The sequence below is a fragment of the Uloborus diversus genome, chromosome 6 (genome assembly GCF_026930045.1).
Source record: "Uloborus diversus isolate 005 chromosome 6, Udiv.v.3.1, whole genome shotgun sequence".
Taxonomy (NCBI): domain Eukaryota; kingdom Metazoa; phylum Arthropoda; class Arachnida; order Araneae; family Uloboridae; genus Uloborus; species Uloborus diversus.
The window spans coordinates 113,788,572-113,813,503 of record NC_072736.1 but is presented as its reverse complement, the minus strand read 5'-3'; the positions used below and the strand labels follow the sequence as shown (position 1 = coordinate 113,813,503).

At 33.0% G+C, this 24,932-nt stretch overlaps 1 protein-coding gene across 1 annotated transcript in view; it reads left to right on the top strand.

The window, feature by feature from the left end:
• The window catches only part of LOC129224929 (histone-lysine N-methyltransferase EHMT1-like), a 59,776-nt gene that overhangs the window by 17,354 nt on the left and 17,490 nt on the right, over positions 1-24,932 (top strand). The window contains exons 8-16 of the mRNA XM_054859477.1: positions 952-1,101; positions 3,501-3,607; positions 7,107-7,229; positions 12,485-12,586; positions 16,021-16,125; positions 17,116-17,231; positions 20,060-20,098; positions 21,187-21,250; positions 23,187-23,293. Coding sequence (XP_054715452.1) covers positions 952-1,101; positions 3,501-3,607; positions 7,107-7,229; positions 12,485-12,586; positions 16,021-16,125; positions 17,116-17,231; positions 20,060-20,098; positions 21,187-21,250; positions 23,187-23,293 — 913 coding nt within the window. The remainder of the gene's footprint in view (positions 1-951; positions 1,102-3,500; positions 3,608-7,106; positions 7,230-12,484; positions 12,587-16,020; positions 16,126-17,115; positions 17,232-20,059; positions 20,099-21,186; positions 21,251-23,186; positions 23,294-24,932) is intronic.

Genomic DNA, 24,932 nt, shown 5'->3' with positions numbered 1-24,932 from the left:
TGGCCTGATTGAAAGGGATTCCTTCTTAATCACTTTGTCTCATAATAGTACAGTCAGACCTCGATTTGGCGAATTCACCGGGACCGAAACTTTTGTACGGTAAATTGGGGTTATTTGTGATACTGGAGTGTGAAAAAAATTAAAAAAAAAAAAAAACTTACTTTATCTAAAATCCCTAATAAGCAACTGCTCAAACATATCTGTAATTAGTAAGTGTGCACTTTTATTCAGCATTCCACAACTTATTACACACTAGTTAATATGAAATTTTAAACTACTGAGTAATAGATGTAGTGTACAATTTCCATGATACTTGACTTGAAATAGTTCTCTATCGACTTTATGGAGAGAAGAAAATACTGTATCTTTTGCAGCCTGTTGCATGGAATATATTTTTACAGTTTTCAGGCCATGTAAAGCATTTGAAAAAGTAACTTTTAATGGAAGTTTCACTATCGTTTTCCGCATCAGAATCACCCTTCGTTGCCCCCTCGCTCGTCAAACACTGCTGATACCAGGAAAAGACTTTTTCTGCTTTGGACAATATGGAGAAACATTTGCAAAACAATATTTCCTAACTCAAATTAACAAAAAAAATTTTTTGGCTGTTAAAACAATTCGCTATTTCGGGATTTTTTATTCAGTAAATAGGGGTCTTGCCTTCATTTTAGTCAGGGGAAAAGAAAAATTCGCTAAATCGCAAAATTCATTAAATAAAGGTTCGTTAAATCGGGGTCTGACTGCATCAACTAAGAAGTATCAGATTCAAAAAAGAAGTCCTTCTGAAAATTCATGGGTTGAACTGATTTTGACGCTTAACTCCTCAATTGAAGGAACAGCATCACCCTGTCATGAAGTGTAATGCATGTGAGGAAGAAAAAAAAAAAATTCTTTTATATTATGTTCTGTTTTTTTAGCTCTGTTTTTGACCTTTTCACTATCTTGTTTTAGCGGGCCTATTGAATTTCTCAGAAAGAGAAGCATTGCAAAAACTGTTGATTACCATTACTGGAGACAATCTAATGATGAATTCATATTCTCCTGATGAATTTTATGATGCTGCCAGCAAAGGAGAAGCTGATCAAGTTTTACGTATGCTTGGTAAGTAGTGGTTTTGTGATGCCTAGGTTTTTTTCAAGTAACGCCTATTTCTTTATTTCAAAAATGTTAAGTTTTTCAGTTTTTGTGATACAGTAAAATCTGTCTACAATGATACTGTTGGTACTTATTAGACAGGTTAGTGTTATAGATAGTTTGATTATTCATGGTGACATTTTGCTGGGGCCAAAAAAAAAAAAAAATTGTTATAGACAGGTTATTGTTATAGACAGTATCGTTTGTCATGATGCGTGCGTTTAATTTTGAAGAGTTATTCAAAAACCAAAAAGATAACAATTCCAGGTTGTGGAAGTGGAAGCATCGCAGCCGCACAAAATCTCAGATCAACGACTGCCTTGAATGCCAAAGAACAAAATTTAAAGGACTTACCCCGTGTTGCGTGTGTGTAGACGATAGGAAAAACACATTGATTACCTTACGTTCTTTATTTCATGTTAAACTTCAGAGCAGACAAGATGACAGGACTTTTGCATGGTGATCACCAGGAAAAACATTATTCACTTGATAAAAAAACGCAAATGCGCGGAACACATGCTTAAAAGAGTTCAAAAAAAAATGTGGGGCTGGAGCTTGCAAAGTTCGTTAAAGATCAGAAAACGGGGAGTTCATTCGGATGGTTGTGAAACTATCAAATTAAAATGGCGCAGGACGTGCAGTTCACTTTGAAGATGGTGGGGTGTAATTCAGGGATGGATCATAATCAAGGATGTCAGTTGCAGGCCACGCCATGTTGAAAAAAATGGGGCACAAGTTGGTAATCTCCATGGTGACAATGTTGAGATCATCACACAATTAAAAATGGATCGGGGTAATTGCGTAATTGCGGCTCCGTATCATCACCACAAGCTATGTAGATCATCAAAAAAGGTCGTTAATGAAGGGCTCGATTCCGGTACATTCTGCGTGTTGCCATCGGACGCCATCATACACGCAGGTGATGCATTTCCTATGCAACCATCACTAGTTGCAGTGAAGCTTAACTATCTTGGTTAAATACATTTATAAATAAAATAAGAATTTTCACCTCATTTTGAGGTCTTCAAACACCAGGCGGAGAGCCACGACCGTCAACGGACGCCGTGCACATATCCTTCTTTTTCGCCACCATTGGAGAGAAACGGAGCCGCGAAAAGCACGTCCGATCGGACTGTGAGCAGCAAGCAGAGTGAAGTGGGGTGGAAAAAATGAATCGGCGAATGAGCGATCAGATCCGGGTACGCGGCGATGCGCAGGAACCAATGAGTGCGTTTGGTGCCCAAACAACGAAGGGAAAGGGACGCTACACCATTTTAATGGCCGACAAGAAGATGAAAAAAATCGGATCAACGACTGAAAAATTGTCAAAAAGCTAGACGATGGGAAAAATGAATAAGTCACATACTTGATATCATAAAGTGCGCAAAATTTAAAGGGGAATGCGAGGAAAACGTGGAATGCACAAGAAAATTAAAAAAACAACTAAATGGGGGAAAAAAAACGATTAAAATGACCGAAAACATGGGAAAAAAATAAATGGGTAAAAAAATGTGATATGCATTATCACGTCGTTATACACGGGTTTCACTGTAGATGATTAGGAGATGATTCCAGGTAAAAAAAAAAAGAATGAATATTGTACTTTCATGAAGTTAATATGACAAATGTAATTTTTAAATATTGCTTTTGTAGTAATTTTTAAATTGTATTTGTGTGGAAGGTTTTGTTTTGTAGTTTTTAATGTTATGGAATGATCTCTATAGGGGAATCAATTACAGGGACACAGTGAGGGGTGTTTGGGGGCCAACCCTCTTGAGTCCTTGGTTGAGGGGTATACCAAGGGTTCAAGCGACCACACATATTGCCAATAATAATATGGTAGTTTATGTACATGTAACGACTTATGCTCCCCTCCCTCTGGAAGGTAAAGTAACTGAATTAGTGTTAACTTGCATGTTGCCATTCAATAGGCCATCAACTTCTTAAGTTGATGCTATTGCGCGTTTCTTTTTGTTGCGGTTTATTTCTTTGATTTTTAAAATGAAATAATGGAAATGTAAATTGGGGTAAGAGCTGTCCTAATTTTCTTAAAGTGTTACTTCAGTGAACTGGCACTGAAATCTGAGCATATGAAATGATGTTGATTTAAAAATTCAAATTTGCGGTTTGTAGTATTGTGTAAGAATTATCTTCATTGTCACCATAAATCTAAAAGGCTCTTTTGTTTCCTTCAGTTGATTTTTACTTCAGCCCTTGATTTAAAAAACATAGCTAATCCTAGAGCAAAGGATCACAGGCTCTTTCTCTATCCTGCTGAAGTCATTCACGCAAATGTACTATGTTTTCATGTAAAAAAAATATGGTCAATAAATGAGTCTCTTGAATTTTGATTTTTTTTTTTTCAGCCCAAGGATTTGATCCAAATTGGAAATTTCCAGAGCATGAAAATGAAACTGCTCTTCATGCAGCTGCTGCTGCAGGGCATACGCTTGTTGTCCACTTGTTGATCCAAGTAAGTATCTTTAATATTTATTGCATACATGCTTCTTTTCTATTAAAATAAGTAAAGGTAAGCCCAGGGTTCGTACGGGTCATGGAAATCCTGGAAAGTCATGGAAAAAAAAAACAACTTTCAGACCTGGAAAAGTCATGGAAAACAAATATTTTCATTAAAAATCATGGAAATTTATTTAAAGTCATGGGAAAATGTCTTGGGCAGTAAGAAAGTAACAATAACTAAAAGAGTGCTGGAAATATTGAGTGATTTAGTAATATTTTCATATATAAATTGAACGATCTCGAAAACAAATCCGAGCTTTGGAATCCAATTTCATCCGTTTCTGTAACAACCGCTTGCGTTTTTTTGTAATGTGATTTTCATCTGGGGCATCACTAATTTTAAATTCACCATTATTTTCAGCATTTCTAGTATTTTATTTTTTGCAATAGTAGATATGCACATTCTTGATTTTTCCACGCCCATCAAAAAGTAATTCAGTTACATCCAAGTTCGTTTCAACTACTTGTAAAAATTTCATTATTTAATGTGTCAGAGTTTATCTCAGTATTTTAAAGGCTTTAGGAAACAAAGACTTTAGTCAGGCAATATAGCATAGAAATAGGGGAATTATAATACTGTAAAACGGAGGTGCCCAACATACAGCTCGCAAAACTGATCCTTGTGGCCAGTTGAAATACATCTGGTTTAGAAAAATGAATTTCCTGAAAAACGTGGCTTTACTTTAATAAACGAATATACTGTCAAATAACATGGGCGATTAGATGCACTATTGACACCAATGTTTTTATCAAGTGAGTTTATTATTGGAAACTTAATAATAACTCATTCAATTTTTGTCCCATTCATTACTATTCTGCCCCTTTTATAAAATATTTATTTAACATTTAAACATCAGTGTATTGAATTCATTATATTTTTACTCTACTTGAATTTATATGAAAAAGACAAATATGAATAATTTATTAGTTTCTGCAGTGTGCACTGATATTTTTTCAGTCACAAGTAAGTGCTGGTGTGTAGTATTCGCATTTAGGTAGTAGGGGCATTCAGGTAAAAGTTTTTCGAAAGCACATTTCTGAAATTTGGCAAGTTTGACATTAAATAGTACTACATTCTTGAGTAACAAGGTCATGAAAATTTTTATGAAGTCATGAAAAAGTTTTGGAAAAGTCATGGAAAATTTTTATCCAAATTGAGTATGAACCTTGTAAGCCTCCTGTTTTCATAAGTAATTTATGAATTTGTGTGTGTCTATTACTACACTTGCTTCACTGTAAATAACAACCGCTTAAAATGTCACTGGTCAAGAAATCTAGAAAAAACCCCTACAATGTTTGTAAATTTTTACACCTTTCTTTTTAATTAACTTTGAAAAATTTTAACATATTCATGTTCTTTTATTTTCAGTTTTCCATTCTTTAAATTACTAACTGCATCTAATTCATAGATTTTGCTATAAGTGTGTGTGTTTGATTTTTGTCCAGATATTGTCTTTGTTAAAAGGAACATGTATTATGTATATCTGTGTGATGCATTTGCTACTGATTGTATAAAAAATTCATAAACGACTTATTTAGCATAGATATACAGGGTGCAGAGAAAGTTTCCACAATTTTGTTTAAAATGTTTTTTTTGGCGTTAAAATCGCATGTTGGCGATTTATTTGACACATATTGTTTATTGACATTAAAGGTATTTGAGGTTTAATCATTTGTTCTTAGTTAGTTATTTAAGTTAGTGAGCTATGAATCGTGAAATTTTGCATATTACTGTCGTTGAATTACACAAGAAGGGAATGAAAACAGTCGATATTATTTAAACAACTGGATTCAAAAGTAAAACAGTCTATAACGCTGTGAAACGCTACAAGAAGACTGGAGGGACTGTCGACCGTCCACGGAGTGGTCGTCCAACCACTGCAACATCTCCATCGAATGTACAGAAGATTCGCTGTCGCATCCGTCGCAATCCAGAGTGCTCAATGCGAAAGATGGCCAAAAAACTGGAGATCAGCGGAAAAAGCGTCCGAACCATCGTGAAAAACAAGTTGGGACTTCGTTCTTACGAGATCAATCGCCTCCACTTCCTCAATGGCACAATGAAGCAGAAAAGATTGATAAAAGCTCGATGGATGCTTCACTTAACCGCTGGTGCTCGCCTTTCAAAGGTTCTCTTTACCAATGAGAAGATCTTCACCATCGAGCCCACACATAACCATCAAAATCATCGCCAACTGCTTAAGAAGGGTCAGAAGAAGACCGCTGCAAACATCATCGGACACAGTCACTTTCCAGCCTCCGTAATGGTCTATGCTGGCATTTGTGCCACTGGGAAGACGCCGCTTGTTTTCATTGACAGAAACGTCAAAATTGATGCTGCGAGCTCTCAGCAGCGGGTTCTATGCGATGTACTGATGCCATGGGCAACAGAACACTTTGGCCAAGATGGATTCACACTTCAACAAGACTGGGCTCCTGCGCATTCGGCCCGATCGACAATTGCCATCTTCGGAGATCTGTTCCCAGGTTTTTGGGGCAAGGATGTTTGACCACCTAACTCACCGGACCTCAATCCGATGGATTACTCGGTGTGGTCAGTCTTGGAGAAAAAAGTCTCGGGAAAACGATACGCCACGGTCGAAATGCTCAAAACGACTCTGAGGCGTGTCTGGAATGAGATAACGATGGATGTGTGCACGAGCATCGTCTGCAATTTCAGACTGCGACTCCGTAAATGTATTGAAGCCCAAAGAGCCAATTTTGAACAATTGTTATAATTTTTTTTGTTAATGTTATTATTATTGTTTCAATAAAGATTGCTTTAACTTGTTGATTTGTTGAATTATGTGTTAGTTACAGCCTATTGAAATATCTAATAAAATTGTGGGAACTTTCTCCGCACCCTGTAATTGATAGCATTATATATATATATATATATATATATATATATATATATATATATATATATATATGCAGTATAACCTCGATTTAACGATTGTTAAGGGACTAGAAAAAGTTATCGTTAAATCGAGGAGCAAAGACATTCAATGCAGTTTCAACCAGACATCTCATCCCATCATCCACAGCAAAAAGTACCCCAATCAGCTACTTCTCATATAATCTTGCAACACTGTTTGCATAAAAGAGCACTATTGCAAGTAAATTATCCCCTCACACTAGCAGATAAAAGCAAAGCAATGTATAAAAAGGAAAAAAAACCTTTTTTTTTCTCATTTTGGCTGCATTTTTATGCATAAAATGGAAACAAAACTCCCGTGTAAACTTCAACTAAAAAGGAGTATATTCAAGGCATAGAGGCAACTTAGTATTGAAAACACTAAATTATTCTGGGATCGAATGAAAACTTCGAGATAAAAAAATATTCCAGTTATAAGGCTTCAGGTTATTGAGAGTAAAATTACTAGATGGGAAATGAATGCAAAAATAGTCACTTTTTGAAAACTAATAAGCTTCTTGTTTTTTCCCCCCAGGCTGGAGCTGTGAATGATGTATTTAATGAAAAGATTTATACTCCCTTAATGTTAGCTGTAGAAAGTGGACACGTGGAAGTGGTTCATTACTTGGTTAAAAAAGGAGCCCTTGTTGATTTTAAAGTAAGTTATTTTTTTGTAAAAGGCCTTTTAAGAAATTATTGTGCTGTTGTGCTTCCTGATAACGGTCAATCATAGGACTGTCCTTTATTTGGAATATTTTTCGGCCATTAGAAAGGATTACATTTTGATGTTTTTCTTTTTGAGTTAATAACATATTGTTACTATCATTATTATTGTTTTAAAATGCAATTTAGGTTTTTTTTTTTTGATTAAAATAAACAAATTTTTGTGATAACTAAGTAAATTGAATTTATGAAAATCTTTAAGGGGGGGGGGGGAGAAAAACAAAGAGGAATAGAAAAATTTTGCTGTTGTAGTCTATTGTGATATTTTTTATAAATAAATATACATTGATGCTGTATTTAAAGGGAAAAAATATTCTGTGAGAGGTTAAAAAATTAAAGTTATTAATTAAAGTTTAAAAATTTAAAAAGGTAAAAGAAATACAGTAGAGTATTCAAAATCCAAGTCTCAAAGGTCCGAGGTTCCGGTTAATTCCAGGTGCTTTATTAACATCTTAAGGGTAAATTTTTAAATAGCTAAAAATATTATTTATATTAAAATTTGAAAATGAAAATCTTTAGCTATTGTAAAACTTCTTAATGACCAAGGGCGCCCATATGGGGAGGGAGGCTTAAGACCCCTCTTTGAAAATAGAACTTCCTTGCTTTTAGTACTTTTTTTCTTTTGCAAAAATGTAAAAACATTTCTTCTCCAGCGATTAATAAATAAGTTATTAAAAATGTCAAATTTTAATAACTCTAATCTGTACTGAAATTGGTTTTTTTTGGGGAAAATATCTGAGTCCCCCCCCCCCTTAAAATTTTGCATATGGGTGCCCTTGTTAATGACGTACAATAAAGTAATTAAGAGGTTGATATCAACAGGGTTCGTACGGGTCATGGAAATCCTGGAAAGTCATGGAAAAAAAATAACAGAATTTCAGACCTGGAAAAGTCATGGAAAATTGAAATTTTCATTGAAAGTCATGGAAATTTATTTCAAGTCATGGAAAAATATCCTGGACAAAGAGAAAGGAACAGTAGCTAAAGGAGCATTAGAAGTCTTGAGTGATTTAACAGTATAGCACATAAAAGCTATTAAAATTGGAAAAGTGAAAGATCCAAAAATCAAATCTGAATTTTGAAATCTCATTGCATCCACTTCTGTCGCATCCATTTGCCATTTTTTGCGGTGTGATTTTACTGCCTGGACATCACTTATTTTGAATTTTCTGTTATTTTTAACACTTCTTATGTTTCATATTCTGTAGTAGCAAAATTTCACGTTCTTAGCTTTGCCACGCCCACTAAAAAAAAAAAAAAGCAATTGAATTGCATGCGAGTTCGATTCCATTTTTCGTAAGGACTTTATTATTAAATTTATCAGAGTTTATCTTAATTTGTTGAATGTTTTAGAAAATAAAGACTTTAAGTCAGGCGATAAAATACAGAAAAAGAGGGATTCTAATGCTCTAAAACAGTAGTGCCCAACATACGGCACACAAAACTAATCCATGCAACCCACTGCTATGTTCAATGTTGGGAATTAAACGTGTTCTGGAACTTCTTAACTTATTAATTTATATGGATTTGAAAATATGCAAATTTGTAAATAAAACAAGTATACTTTTGAATCAGAAGATTGATTCATTACTGAATGGTTTTTTAAAAAAAGACCTGGTTTAGAAACATAAAAAAAGAACTGAACTATATGGCTTTACTTCAAAGAACCAAAATACTGTGAAGTTACGTGGATGATTAAAGGCACTATTGACACTAAAGGGTAACTTTTGAAGCAAATTTTTTGAAACTTAGTGATGACTCATTCCACCTTTGTCCCATTCAATGTTATTCTGCCTGTTTTTTTAAAAAAATAACGGACATTTAAGCATTATCATGTTCGCTTCTTCACTGCAGTTTTACTTTATTTAAATTTACACGATGAAGACAAATAAGAAGAGTTTAATTTTTTAAGTGTGCACTTATATTTTTTCCATTACGAGTAAGTGCTTCAATGAGGCTGTGGCATTCATATAGACGTTTTGCTAATGCTCATTTCTAAATATTACCAAGTTTGAGATCAAATAGTGCTATTCTCTTCGTGTAACGAAGTCATGAAAATTTTCATTGAAGTCATGAAAAAGTCTTGGAAAAGTCATGGAATTTTTTCATCCAAATAGAGTATGAACCCTGTATCAACAAAACTTGCCAAGTGGTATGAAATTTTGTCATACCACTTGGTGATGGATTAAGAAGTTCTTTCCAGTTGGAGATAATTTGATATGAAAAATGACTTGAAATAAACATTGTTTCACCTTTAAGAACAAATAAACAGCCCTTTCGGATCATCTGACAGGAATCAAAATGGAAGATGCACAACTTGACGCCGAAATTTAAATCTTCTGCAGCTAACCATAGTTAATGGTTTTGTGTTATGTAAGATACGTACATACGCACACACATATACATTTTAACTTTTCAACGAAACTAACTAAATGGATTTGGTCGATGGTTGAAATGCATTTTCCGGTTGCTTACCAGTTTGCACATATAAACCGGCACCAGGATTGTAAAAAAAATAAAAAATAGTCAAATTTTTTTGAAGGTACAGTAAACTCGCAATTAATCACGGAATAAGATGGCACGGTAACCGCTGATAAGCGAAAAAAAACCTCAGATAATCCGAATAATAGGTAAAAAACCGATACTAGTGTGTACAATAGGGCTGGACGATATCTGGATTTGCATATCGCGATATATCAGAAACTAAACATCATGATATATAGATATATCGGTATAATCAGCTGTATACATATAGAGGGGGACTTATCATGGCATCCCTTCTCCACATTTTTATGAAATACATATCAAAATCAGGGTCTCATTTTTTACAGGATCATACTAATAATTCCTGTTTTCAATTCGAAACGAGAGTTTTGAAGAATTTCCCAACCTTTATAGGTACAGTACAAGAGCGTTACAACACACACCTTGGGATCATTTGCAAAGATTTTGGCATTATATAGACAATTTCTAAAATACTATTCAGATACCAATCAGCCAATCACATCAAAATACAGGGGTGCCAATCGCCCCCCCCCCCTTTTCTCAACCCTCTCCCTTTTTCATTTTTTAGATCTCCTTTTTACTTTTTATTTGATTTATTTTTTTAAATATTTTTATATATATTATTGGTTTATTATTATTATTTTATTAGAAAAGTTCTATGTGCTACGCCAATGACACACACCCACAAACTAAATAAATAAATGAAATAAAATATAAACAGAACAAAATAAATAATTTAAAATAAAAATAAATCAAAAAATTTAATAAATAAAAAAATTCCCCCCCCCCCTCGGTCCAATTTTTTTTTTGTCGTGCTATACCCCCCTCCTTCCCTCCCCGTGATTACCCCTGTCAGAATAAGTTTTAACTATATATAACGTAGTGATTCAAACAGTCTAAGCATAAACTAAGAAGAAAGTTAAAAAAAGAACAATAGGAACAACAAACAACGATAATTATTTTAAAATATGTAACAATAACGATAACAACGAAGTAAGGAGAACAGAGAAAAAAAAAATTAATAAAGCGCCAGAAAACCAAATGAACGGTTCCAAATAAAAGCTTGAAGCTCACGAAGGTGAAAAAACCGGTTTCAGCAGCTTCGACAAGTTCGAAATTCGAATCTTCGAATCTCCTCCGAAATTCGAAACGACGAAGCTTGCTACCAAATACCAGTATCGTTAGGTGTTAGGGAGGGGCGTGTCCCCTCTCACCCTCCAGCCACCCTCGAAGCAGCGTAAGCGTGGTCCATGCCAGATGCACCGATGACCTAACCCTCCTCCGTTCGCGCTATGCGACGGGAAGCGATCGGCGGAGGGGGGGGGGGGGGAGCGTAGTCTTCGAATCAGCAGGTCTCGGAGGGGAATCACCGATCTTCAGGCAAGTCGAACCTCCGTCGGAGAGATCGCCAATCAACCGGTTTCGTGCAGCTGATTCCAGCATCGGTGAATTCGAAATTCGAAGACACCGGTTTCGTTTACGATATACCGCCCGCCGTGATATATCATGGGTTCGGTTTTCAAAAAACCGGTTTTTATGATATGGCTATGAAACCGGTGTTCAGCGGAATATCGATATATCGTCCAGCACTAGTGTACAATACCTGAAGACTATGAATAACACTCACAAATACATTTAAATCATAGCTAAAAACATTGCTACATTGCATCTACTAACATTGAATGTAAAAAAAAATATGTTAAAAGCTAAAAACAAACAATAACACAATCAGAAGTTTAAAAAACATTTAATGGCTGTCAAGAAAAAAAATACGAAAAGACCCGCAGATAATCCGATTTCCAACAATCAGGAGTTTACTGTATTTAAAATGGAAATTTCTTTTGAGTGATAATTTTTTAATGAAAACAATACCTTCCTTTTCCGTGGACAAAGAAGTAAAACGGGATCGTGCTTATGTCGTCCGAAAAGTGTCAAGTTTCATTAAAAGTTTTCTGGATGATCCGAGTTTTTCAGTAACTGGAGGTAGTATGAGCCCCAATTACCTCGAATTTGCAAGTCTGTACTGTATATATATTTCCGTCAAAAAATGAATTTTTTTCCTTTAAAATTAATGAACATTTTCCAAAACATGTAGAAGTGATAGTTATGTTGTTGGTTTGAGACATGAGAATAATAAAGAGACCGACATTTTGTCCTGCTCCTTCTTGCGACATTTCATATATATAAATTGTTTGTACAAACTAACAATTTTTCATAACTTATGCTTTGGGCACAGCATTATTATTTATGAATTAAAACATTTTGTGCTCAAAACATAAGTTACAAAAAATTGTTTGTTGAAACAAATAACTTGAAAATAACAAGACAAAAAGAACAAAACAAAACTAAAATAAAATAATTTTGTAACTTATAAAAAAAAGCAAAGAACAAGACAAAATTCTTGTCTTGATTTCCTCCCCTCCTCTTTCAAACAATTGCATGGTTTATTTAGCCATAAGTTACTGCTCCTTAGCCAGGGCTAAGGCAGAACTACATGCAATATAACAGACAGTCAATAAACCAAGCTGTCTGGTATATTACATGTAATTGCAATGGTTCCACTTCTTGTAACTGTTTTGGAAAATCCTTCTGTATTTTAAAAGAAAAACTGAATGCATAAAAAAATTGTTTTATAGAAATCTTGAATTATTTTCTATGATGTATTAAAACCTTTACTTATTTCAGGGTGAAAATGGAATGTGTAGCTTGCACTTGGCTGCAAAAAATGGGAATTTAGATATCTTAAAAATTCTTATGAACTCACGAGACATTGATGTTAATTCACAGGCAAGTTTTTTCAGCCTTTTTTAAAAACTATGTATGTATGTATATGTGGGATGCCGAGCTACTGAATATAACTTTGGAAATGGTTATATTTACTTATAACATCACTCAATGATGACATAATTCTCAATGAATAGATACTCAACGTTTAATGATAACTAAACTACACATAACTAATACTATTTACAAAAATGATTATAATACAGGAGTGCAGCCGTCTTGCTGCTTGTCTTAATACAGTGTCTTACATCTTTCGTCTCATCAAAGTGATTAACTAATCAAAAAAGTTTTACCACCCTTGACGCTGTTCGTTCTGTCGCCAGACTCTACGCCATCATCTCATGGTGAGTTTTACATACAAGAATGAGCTAAAATGTAAGAATGGCTAAGCAAATGTACCAGGATGTACCAGAGTCGGCACCACATATGTATAAGAAGCACTATCATATACTGTATTTGTATCCTGGACAATTCAATCAAATTGAACTTCACAACTCAATTCAATAAGCGCATCGGCCGCTCTATGATACTGATAGACGATAAATTTAATAGCAATAGAAAATTGAATGAGAAAGAACAAAACTTTGAACGAACGAAAATTTGCAAAAGTCCCAAAATACCCTGGGGCCTCATCAGGAGGTTATTTCCGAAGGGTAGGGAAAAAAACCATGAGATGTTTCGCGAGTGCTGCTGGCGAAATTGCCTAAAAAAGCAGCACTAGTCCCCGACATCTCACAAAACAAGCAATAGAGGTTACCAAAAGTCCAGAATATAAGCATGACAAGAAGTAATTAAATTAAACATTTACAAACCAAAAATACAAGCTTTACAGAAAGTTAATTAAAACAATTTCGTAACTAATTTAAACTACAAGAGAAAAATTCACAATTGAACTCAATAGCAAAAGGACATAACAAACAATTCCATGGAACAAATAAAATGACGTACCACTTCTCTTCCATAGGCTTGCAAATGAAATTTTCCGTAAGATGCTCCGTGGTTCTCAGTTAGGGTTGCAGTTAAATTTTGAATCACTGTCTTCAGATTTGTTTTATTATTGCAGATTTTTTTTATATCTAGTAATTTGTAAGATAATTATATTTTGGAACACTTTTTTACTGATACAACTGTGAAAATGAATTAAAGAATAGACTTTAAAATCATATAAAGCTATACTGGGATCTTTTTTATTTAGTTGAATGTTGAGATCTAGGAAATTAACTGACTCATCCTTATTTGGCTGTTTCAGCAGTAGTTCATTTGGGTACATTTCTTTATATAAATTGTGAAACTCATTGTTGTTAAAAATGATGATGTCATCAATATATCTAAAAGCTTCTAAACTGTTGTTAATTAAAAAAATAGATTCGTAATATTGCAGAAAGATATTGGCAATGCACTAGAAAAAGAATTACCCATTGGGATCCCGTTGATCTGTCTGTAAAAATTTGAACCATTGTATAAGTAATCCTCAAAAATACTAAATTTAACTAGGTTTATCCAAGATTGTTTATCTAGATTGATGTATAATTCATATTTGTCAAAAATCCTAACTGAAACATCGATTATGAGATTGTGGGGAATGTTAGTGAAAAGATTTTCAAAATCAAAAGTAGTAAAACTATGAATATCGTGTATAGCACTTTTTAAGAAATCCAGGACTTTCTGGTTGTTCAAAATCATGAAACCTTTTTCTTCTGCAATTTTGGCTAAGATATTTTCAAGTTTTTTGAAAAAAATGTAACCAGCTTGATTATTATAGGAGTATGTTCCACTAGTAACGAATCTGAATTTTATAGGACTTTTATGAAACTTAACATTTATAAAAAGGAAAGGAAAATTGAAATTGAGATGTCGTGTATTTAGAATTTTGTCAAAGGCGAGTATGCTTTTCTTTAAACTAAATATATATATATACATACACAAAACTTGAAACGAACAAAAAATCAATATACACAAGGTGCAAACTGCAACACTTAGAATTATGTCAAATATTTAAGATTTAAAATGTATTTTTATGAAATTTAGGCGTTAAAAAAGGAAGGCATTTTTTTGATATTGGATATAGAAAAAGTTTTGGGAAAAAGGTTTTTGCATTTTTTGACAAAAGCATTGAACTTTTTGTGAATAGTTTGTTCATTTAACTTATATTTCTCGTAATATTTTGAATCACTTAGTTCAGAAAAGATTTTACTCATGTAGAACTTTTTACAAATGATAGCGTAATTAATAGCTGCCTTATCAACAGTTGCAACTGTTGCATTTTTTTTCATGTAAGTAATATCATCTTTATTTAAATTGAAGTATTCATAAGCCTTATCATTGAGAAAATCTCTAGAAAAATTTTGGAAGACCATTATAACATGAAAGTTCCATTCGAAAAATGCTTCAACAGGAATGCTATGCAGCGTTTAAAATGAAGTTATTTAAGTCATGAGAAAATGTATCTAAAGCCACCTTATACTTCACATGCTTGTTTAGTCGAAATTTAGTCCCGAAGGACATCAAATATCTTACATTTTCATTTTTAATAATGTTCAGATTGCCAGTGATAATGTATTTATGATGTGTATCAATAAATTGCATGAAATCAGTTTGATTACAGATGCATTTTTTCCTCTAAGTGATACTCACATAAGTATTACTTACAAATACAATAAACCTTTCAGTTCTACAATCTTTCATTATAGAAAGTTTGCTTTTTCTGATTCTGATAACAAAGATAATAGGGAAAATTAATCTGTATAAAAAGTTTTTTTTTTTGTTGCAGTTCACAACAAACTTGGGGTAAAAATATTTAAAGTGTTTCTTTGCTTACTCCAAGGCACTATTATCATTAAATTGGCTTAAACGGAAGTCATTTGATGCAGACATCAGTTTATTTAAAGCTATTGTGCATACACTTGCGTCGCTTTTTACAAATTAGCCACAAAATTTGTTTCTCGCTGGTTATTGTATCACTCCAGATAAAGCTTGACTGCTAAGAGAAGGCAGATGACCTTGAAGCAAAAACATCATTTGTATCATTTGTACTAGGTTGATTGTTACTATTTTGTAATAGGTAGGATCAGTGAGAAAGACTTATACTTTTAGGTGCTTTCTAGCTGATTTTACTTATTTCAAATGATACAAAATGAGTTTTCGCCTCAAGGTCACTCACCTTCTCTTTGCAGCCGAGATTTAGTCAGAACTTTGCTGTATATCATGAAACTTATCAAAAAAAAAAAATTCTGACAATTTTTCATGGAACTTTTCCCAATTTTATTTACGTATTTTGAAAATGCAATTATTTTTCTCAGAAAAATTCAATTATTTTGAGATTTTTAAAGATTTTTTAAAACTGGCTTCAAACTTAGTGGATTCAAGGAATGGTATATTTAAGTTTGTTTTATGCAAAAAATAGTCAATATATAACAATAAATATTTGCTTTTTTTAGGATGATGGATATTGGACACCTATTGTTTGGGCATCTGAACATGATCATTTTCATGTTGTTCGATATCTTTTGAGAAGAGGTGCTAATCCCAATCTTAAAGACAATGTAAGTTTTAAGTACATATATATGTTAAATATATTTTTTTTTGAATGGGATTCTGGGCTGCAAAAATCTAGAATTGGTAAAATCCCATTAGTGATTGTATTGTACTTTACAGGATGTGTGCCCTTTTGTTATGTCTAATAAAGGTAATATTTTTTCTGAGTTATATTTTAAATTGGAATAAGTTGACGCAGTCTTTTATCCCTTCAGTGAGTCCATAAAATGAGCACCAAGTGTGCTCGGAGCTAAAACCTTGGGGTTGGTTTGGTTGACTCCCTAACCGGAACATCTGCCTTGCACCCCAGAGCCTTTGGTCTTGTAAACTGGGATGGCTGCAGGGCCATGGGTTGTTGCGCCACTGAGTTTATATTTTAAATCAGAAATGTGAATGCGTTTGTTTTTAAGAAAAATCAAGATAAAAATGGGATAATTTTCACCGAGTCAAAATATTGCTCTTTCACACCTAAACAACTTTAGATTTATCTTTTAAATTCTTTTTTAATTTTGATCCAGTTGTATTTTAACTTTTTAAAAGTTAAGTTCTCCAAAATTAGTTTACCATTTTTTCTGAATGTACAGTTGGCTCTCTATTTAACGACTTTCAAGGGACCACAAAAAAATCGTCCGTAAGTAAAATGTGTCCTGAAATAGAGTGCTTTTTAAACTACAGAGGACAGAGAAGCATCCGGGACCATGAAAAGTCGTCTTTAAATAGAGAAAGTTGTTAAATAGAGTGTCATTAAATAGAGAGTCGATAGTATTTAACTTGTAACGAAAATGAAACACTTCTTTGCAGATGCTTAATATTTTCCATCTATGTTTTCAAAAGGGTTTAAGAGCTATTAATTTATGTATCAATGTATGAATGTAACCTTTGAAGTTATCATAATTATTAAAGAATGTTTCAACTAGACGTATAAATGTGGCAATGACATCTGTTTCAAATGAATTTTTGGGGTGGATTCTTAATGTGAATGTAACTTCTTTTTTTAGGAAGGCAATACTGGTCTTCATTGGGCAGCATTCTCCGGAAGCGTAGATATATGCTATCTTTATCTAGACTATGGGTGTGACATCAACGCTGTTAATGAACTTGGTGATACTCCCTTGTAAGCAATTGTTATATTCTGTGTCAACCAATTGTTTCTATGATTGCGCTCGCATTGACCTACCGGTCGACCGATCACATGACAGCTAATGATGTCAGTGGTTATTAACTGGTTGTCCACCAGCCGATGCTCCATCGAATGCTTTTGATTAATAATGCAGTTACTTGCACAGGCAAAAAGTATTTAGTATTAGTTGAAAATGTCACGTTGTTCACTCAACCAATCAACCAGATTAAATTCCGGTCGACCAATTGATCTACTAGTGAAGCTATTGGAATGACTTTGGCAACAACCAATTAACCGGTAATTCTATTGAATGCTAATGGTTAGTCACCGGTAGCTCTATGATAACATAACTAGTGTTCCCGCTATTCCGTTTTTGAAGGGCGCAGCGCCCTGCCCTTTTCCATATCAGCAGAATGCGCCTGCCCTTCTTTTAAATCGTGAAATGCGCCTCGCCCTTTTCAAAAATAAGAAATTGCACCTTGTGTTTTTAAAAAGATGCCTCAACCATCGTTTCGACCTGCCGCGATATCGGGCAATTTTATTTGTCCAGCGATCGTCTGCAAAAACGCCCATGTCTTATCCTTGTTCCCAGAATTTCACCCTGAAAACGGCCCCATAAACAAAAGGGGAAGCAAATACCTAGGGAAAGAAGGGATGAGATTCTCAGAATTCAAAGAGGCTTATCAGTAGGAAACAAAGGCATGTTCTTCCCTTCTACTGAGGGTTGGTTTTTGAAAGGTTGTGGGAAGGAGTGGGGTCTTCTGGGAAGGGAGAGATCTTTGCTTCATTCCTTCCCATCCTTGATCTTCTGAGAATCAACAATGAGAGAGGGAATAGGACATTTTCCTAACATTTCAGCCCCTTGTGTCCGTTTTTCATCTGCACGTGGAAATTAGGCTTAGCTAATTTTAGCGCATTGCTAGTGATTCTGTAGCAATCTTTTCACATCTGTTTCTGGAAAGTTAACTTTCTGATTGTTTCCTAAGAAGTACATAGTACAAAGCTTACTGGGCTAAAATGCAAGGGTATTTAAATATCTTGGATTTTTAACCCCCATCCCCAGCCCCCCTAAAAAGCCGTTTGAAATGGAAACATCTCATTGACAGGACGTTCATTCAATTCTTTCCTTTTTGCTAAGTATTTTTATTACCTTTTTTATATGTGATTCATATAACAGATTATTTAAAACACTTATTGACATAATAAAAAGCATACTTTTGACATACTTGTGCTTTTTTCTAACAAAAATAATCTTGCACTGTTTCTTTTTTATAAATATTATACAATTGATTTTTAAAAAAATCACACAATTTAAATGCTGAAATATTAAATTTTCACAAAAATTGTCTGAGATAAAAAATCTTAGCTTGGCCCAAGCTGCTTATGCATTGCATTTAGGAGTGCATACATCTGCCAACACATTTGTGTTATGAATTTGAACTCCAAGACTACAAAATAAAGCTGAAATAAAGTCTTTTTAGTTTTGCAACTTGCTATCACTGCATTTTTGAAGCACTGGCACACAGTATTTTAAGTTAATTATTCTATTTGAAGTGTAATATATTTAAAAAAGGAGAATTTACACTCATCAAAATTTTGATGTCTACTAAAATACTTAATGGCACAATACACATTACTAGGCAGTTTCTTTGTTAGGAAGGGGAGATCAGTAATTAAATACTGTTCTTCTTAAATTGAAATTCAAAGGCTTTTGAAATTTTTTTTTACTCTTATAGGTAGTTAAAATTATGGCCTGAAAAGTGTTGAAAAACACCCAAAGCCAAGTTTCAGCATTAGCTAAATATTCCTATGGAGTGTGAAAAATGTGCTTAGCTTAGTTGGCATTTGTGTGTGTGTGGGGGGGGGGGGGAGGGAGGGGAGCTAACCCTACTTTGAAGACAAGTGCATTTTCTGGATGAAATCATATTTAATACTAAAGTCAGTGGTGACGGCGATCAAGGGGGGGGGGGGGGGTCATGGTGCAGACTAGACTGTTTGAATTTTTGCAAGGTGTTTTAAGTGTTATTTCTCTTAATTTTTTTGTAGGGGGGGGGGGCACTCAGTACTTTTTGAGAGGTGCATCGTTGGTCTTGGGTGGGGGGGCGGGGGGGGGGGACACCGCATTGAAATAGTGCCCTTTTTAAAAAAGATGCCCCTTTCAAAGGCCAGCACCCTGCCCTTTTTTTTTTCTAGAGTGAACACTAAACATAACCCAGTATTTCAGTAGATTTATATTTGTTTTCTAGAAGCAAATAACTTCAGTAATCATCATTACCTCTTTTGAAGATAATCTTAGCCCTTCTGCAAGTTCTGTTAACTATTGTCATGAAGTTAGACCTTTAGAAGCAAAATGTTACAAATGACATAAGTGAAATACTGAGTGACTGTAAAATATTTCTGCAATCTTAGAAATTCAATTATAAGAAATATTTTAAACAACCAATGAATGTATGGAAAAGTTAAATTATTCAGCAGAGTTTAGGAGTATACTCATGTCAAACATATTTTATTTTGATCAAAAAGTAAAATGGCAAAATAAATAAGGTATCAAACATTTAAAGTAGAAATGGCTTGTTGAAACATGAAATGAACTGTTCAACTGAATTAAAAGAATAGAACTTATAAATCTCGAAGAGTTTGCAAACTGATTTTTATGAAAATGGCTTCATATAAAATTATTTTCACAAAGCTAATTGTTTTAAAGTAATTTAATGACTTAAATCTAACAGGAATGATTTCTATGTTGAAGATTTATGCACAGTCTTAGACAATATTAAGATGTTAATAATTGTTTATTAATGAATTTAAAAATTTTATTGTAGGCATATTGCTGCTAGGCAGGATGCTTTCCCTTGTGTGACGTAAGTGTATAATTTTATTTACAACATTTGTTTTTTCTCTAAAATCTTAACTTTTATTAGCCTCAAAACTTGATTTTGAGGAAAAATATTACTATTAAAGATTTTTATTTATTTTATGCAATAATCGTCCTGGTCTCGGGAACTAAAATGTTTTTAAGATGAAAAAAAAAGTGTGAGAAAAATAATAGTAAAATGCAACGTTCCATTTGGTGCACTTAGAGACATTGATACTGTTGGTGCTGATTCTGAAAAGAGACTTGAGTTCTGTTACTAAAAGTATGTGTTCTTTAGTAAACAGTGCTTTTGCATACATACTGTGTCTCAGGCGCATTCATAACTTTTTTACTTTGGGGAATCTTTTGGGGAATCTTACCATTTTCCTGAAGGAAGCTTTCATTAAATAATTAAATTGACAAAATAGGATATCTTAGCTTTAATCCACTTAAATTTGCAAAATAGGTTTTGCTCCTTTATTTTATGTCTTAGTATCTAGATAATGAATGATTGATAGCTTATAGAGTTTTTATTGGTTTTCAAAAATATATTCTATGAATAATAAACAAGAGCTACAAAGAAAATGTATTTTATAATTATTTTCACAAGCAGATCACCTTTAAAAATTCAATCTTTTATAAAAATTAAAATTTTGACATGTGGTTAAGCAAATAGCCATTATTTGTGGAATCTCTGACAAAGTTCCAAGGAACCGTAAGGTTTCACAGAATGCAGATTAATGACCTCGGCTAACATTACATCTGCATAAAAACTTCTAAAGTTGAATGGAGGATGGCAAAATTTTTGTTTTTAAACTTTCCTTTAAAGAAATAAAAGAGATGTAGGGAAACCTTTTTGGCTGATTAAATGTTTTCGAAAAAGTAGTGAAATTGCAGAATTCAAGGAGCATTCATTGAGTGTGTACATACTCCTTGAACTTTTTATGAATTCTTTTGATAAAAAAAGCAATTTCCTCATCGCTCAGTACTCTTTACATTCACAAAGTACTGGTTAGATTTTCTCTTTCCATGTGTGTACAAAACTGGTGAGATGCTCTTGGTAATTATTAAAACTATTTATTGTATGTTTTCCAGGCTTTTCCTTTCCAGAGGTGTTGATGTTTCAATAACTAACAAGGCAGGCCTACTTCCTGCTGAGGTAAATTAATGTATATTTTTCGAATCTGTTGCAGTTATTTAAATTAATGCATGATTTTTTTTCTTCCTCATATTCAAAAGTACATGGTATTAATTTCAGAAATTAATTTATGTATCCTGAAAGATCTAAAAATATAAGCATTGCTTTGTCCAATTGTTTAAATTATGATTTTTTTTCAAAACAAACTCAAAATCAATTCAATAAAAAGTCCAGAAGTTTTAGTTATTCTATGATTGTTTTTTTTTTCAGTTTGAACAAGTGCTTTGAAATTTATAAAACTTGCTGTTTAAATATGTCACATATTTAAACTTCCAGTTCTTTTCACTGTGAAATGTTAATTGACATATTCATAATTTTCTAACAATGATTCAGTGCTTTCTTTTAAAATGCTACAAAGGGGGGATCAATCTACTGGCTGATTTATAACTATGCAAGTGGAAATTTTCAGTTTAATTGTACAAATCCATCCTATTTTTTTTTTTACAAAGTGTAGTTTCTTTTAAGCAAGCAAAATGAGACTGTTTGCTTATTTTTTGCTGAAAGAGAGGAAAACAAACCTTAAAATGATACCTAACTTTTGAAGTTTGATGAAGTACTGATTGGCTTTTTTGCTTTTCTGAATTGGACTTTCTTTTCCAAAACATTACTTTTTGCCTTATATTCTGCCATTTTAAATATAAGGGAATCCATTTTTCCGATATTTGAAATAATCTCAGAGAAACAGTGTAATTTTACTAGTTATAGAACGGTTTAAAGAAAACCTTAAAAAATTCATAGTTCTGGAATAGCCTCTACTGCTGACTGCCATTTAAAGCTATAAAAAATTTGACTTATTTGAAAGATTTTATAATGATTGTTTCGGAAAAGGTCACTTTCAGCAGCCCTGCTCTTAGGAAAAGAATAAACATTATTTGAAAAAGAAATTCCAAAAAAGTTGCAATAGCTATTAAGGAAAAACTTTTTAAAATTCAAACCTTATAACTCTTCAAAATGTTAATTTATTTGCAAATAATTTCAACTTTCATGCTTATCTGATCTCTAATTAAGAATGACAGAAATATCTAAGTATTCAATAGCAAAATACAGGGTAAAGGTATTTGGTTGTTGATTCAAAATTGTTATCAGAATATTCAAAACAAACAGTGAAAAAAGAAAAAGATGAAAAAGGAGAAAATGCACTAAAAATGATGAAATGTGTTTAAAAGGGAGAGAAAAAAAAAGGTTGACAAGTGAACAAACATTGTAACTGAAGTTCAACTTTAATGAATGAAAAATACCTTTCTGTAAAATGTTTTCTTCACGGAGAATGTTTGCCTGTAATTATTTATTTTTCTCCTGTTCATCAGTAGACCCTTGTTTTCTGCTGATATTACATCCCATGAAAAGGTGCATAAACCAAAATCGTGTAATTAAGACTAATAGCAATGTTTAAATAAGGGCTTCATTCTGGTACATAATAAATTTAAAGCGTAGTTATTTCAATGTATATTCCTGATGTAAGTAAAGAAAACATGAATAAACTGACTGTTTATAAAAATATCTAGTTGAAATTGTCTGTTGGCGGTCATTAATCATGTTTCTGTGATGTTCTTTGTGGGACATTAAAGCAGCCATGATTTCTTTTTTCCTTGTTCTTCCATTATGAGTTCTTCCTTCTCTAACAAACCAGTAAAATCAAAACGCACCCAAGTGAAACAAAATAAAGAATGTATCTTTAACCATGTATAATCAAATAAACGTGCATAAAATGGGGATCTACTTAAATTTTGGTTTGTCTGTTTATTATTTTGTATGAATTGAGACATCATTTGAATAAACTGTCTTTTCTTTTGCATTTTGTGTTGTAATTACAGCTTTTTGCTTGTTGATCTTTTCACTTGTTGATTATAAGTTAAATCAGGCTTATAATAATTTCTGATTATTATTCTACTTCTAGTGTTGTCTTGATAAAAATGGTAACACTTATATGGCCTTGAGCTTAAATATGCTGCTGAAAAAACTTACTGTAAAGTATGCTCACAAAGCAGAAAAGATATTACACAGGTAAAAAAAATTCAAAAGAAAAAAAAAAGATTTTTTTGCTGTTCAGGTTTTTTTTTTTCATTTGATGTGTGCTGTGTTATTTGTTATAGGAATGCGTTAATGTTTTATTTTAGATTTTAATTTTGTAATCGAATCATTCCATGTTAAGTGACCTAGTGGTCTCCACTCGACCATCTCTAATTTTAATGAAACTTTATAAAGATGTACACCAGAGGTGAATTTAAATTTTCCAGTTCCAGAACACCATTGAATTCAGAGTCTGATCAATTAAATGTGAAAAGGAAATTAATTTTTTCTGAAAAGCAGTACGGGAACAGCATTCGGTAACCAAATCCCCTTTGGTGTTACACATGCCTCTGAAACTGATACATACAAGTTTTCATCTTCCAAGATCTCCAAATCCTGAAGATCTAAGAAATCTACCTCAGGGACCAGAGTGAAATCCAAAGTAAATTTAAGAGTTTATGAAAAATATAAATACTTTCATTCTGAAATTTTCTTCCAGCACATCTTAAATCATATTTAATCTGTGAAGTTTCAACAAAAATAGAAATATAGGGGAATATATATTATCAATATTTGGGGCACATGAGACGGTTACATATGTTTCCAGGGCAAAATTGTGCCCTGGAAACATATGTAACCGTCCATATGTAACCATGAAACATATGTAACCATGTGCTTAATATGCAAAATGTGTTTGTGATTTATACTTTTCTTTTAATTTGAATTTTCGTTATGCTATAAAAATAAAACTGAGCTGTGTTTGAAAAATTTTCCGAACTCAAGCTCACTTTTGCCATGAAATATGAGTTTCCTGTAATCCTAAAACAAGTGTCTGCAGTTTTCCCCAAATTTTTACTCATTAATTTGTTTAATTTTCTTTTAAAGTTCAGCTCAAAAATATTTATTTCTTACATGTCATGTTGTTAGGTATATGCTGAAGTAAAATTACTTTGCAAATACAGTGGAACCCAGATTTTGCATATTCAGTTGGATTAGTGATAAAGAATGCACCAAATGCGAAAACATAAAATCAGGGCCAAGGGTAAAAAGTCTAAGCTTATTGCTTAAAAATTGACACTATCCCAATAGACTAGTGGAAGAAATCTGTTATGGTTATTTATTTTTTGTTTTTAAGCATAAAAAACATTCAAAGCATGGTCTATATTAGCATTTTTTTTTTTTTTTTTTTTGCAAATTTGCTTCTTTGTTGGAGTTTGCAAGTAAAAATTGTTTCACAGTTCTTATTCTTTGACAATAAAGACGATAAGACACAACAGAAATAATGGCCGGAAGACTTTAAATGACTAAGTAGAAAATTTATTGTGAAAAAAACTCAGAAAAAAGTTTATGTAAGAATTGTAGAGGGAATATGAGTTTGATCTGTTTTGAGAAAAACATATTCCGCGTATTTTCTAATAAAGGATAAAGTAATATCCTGAATGTTTTAACATTACAGGTATGGCAACTTTTTATGGTTCAGCAGAAAATGACATCAGAAGTAAGATAATGTGTGAAACGGACTATGTAAAATTGGGGTTTCACTATTTATCTACATCTCTAGAAATATCCTATATCATTTATTTAGATTTCAAGACTACAATGTGTCATATGCTTGAGTAGCAGACTTTTAATT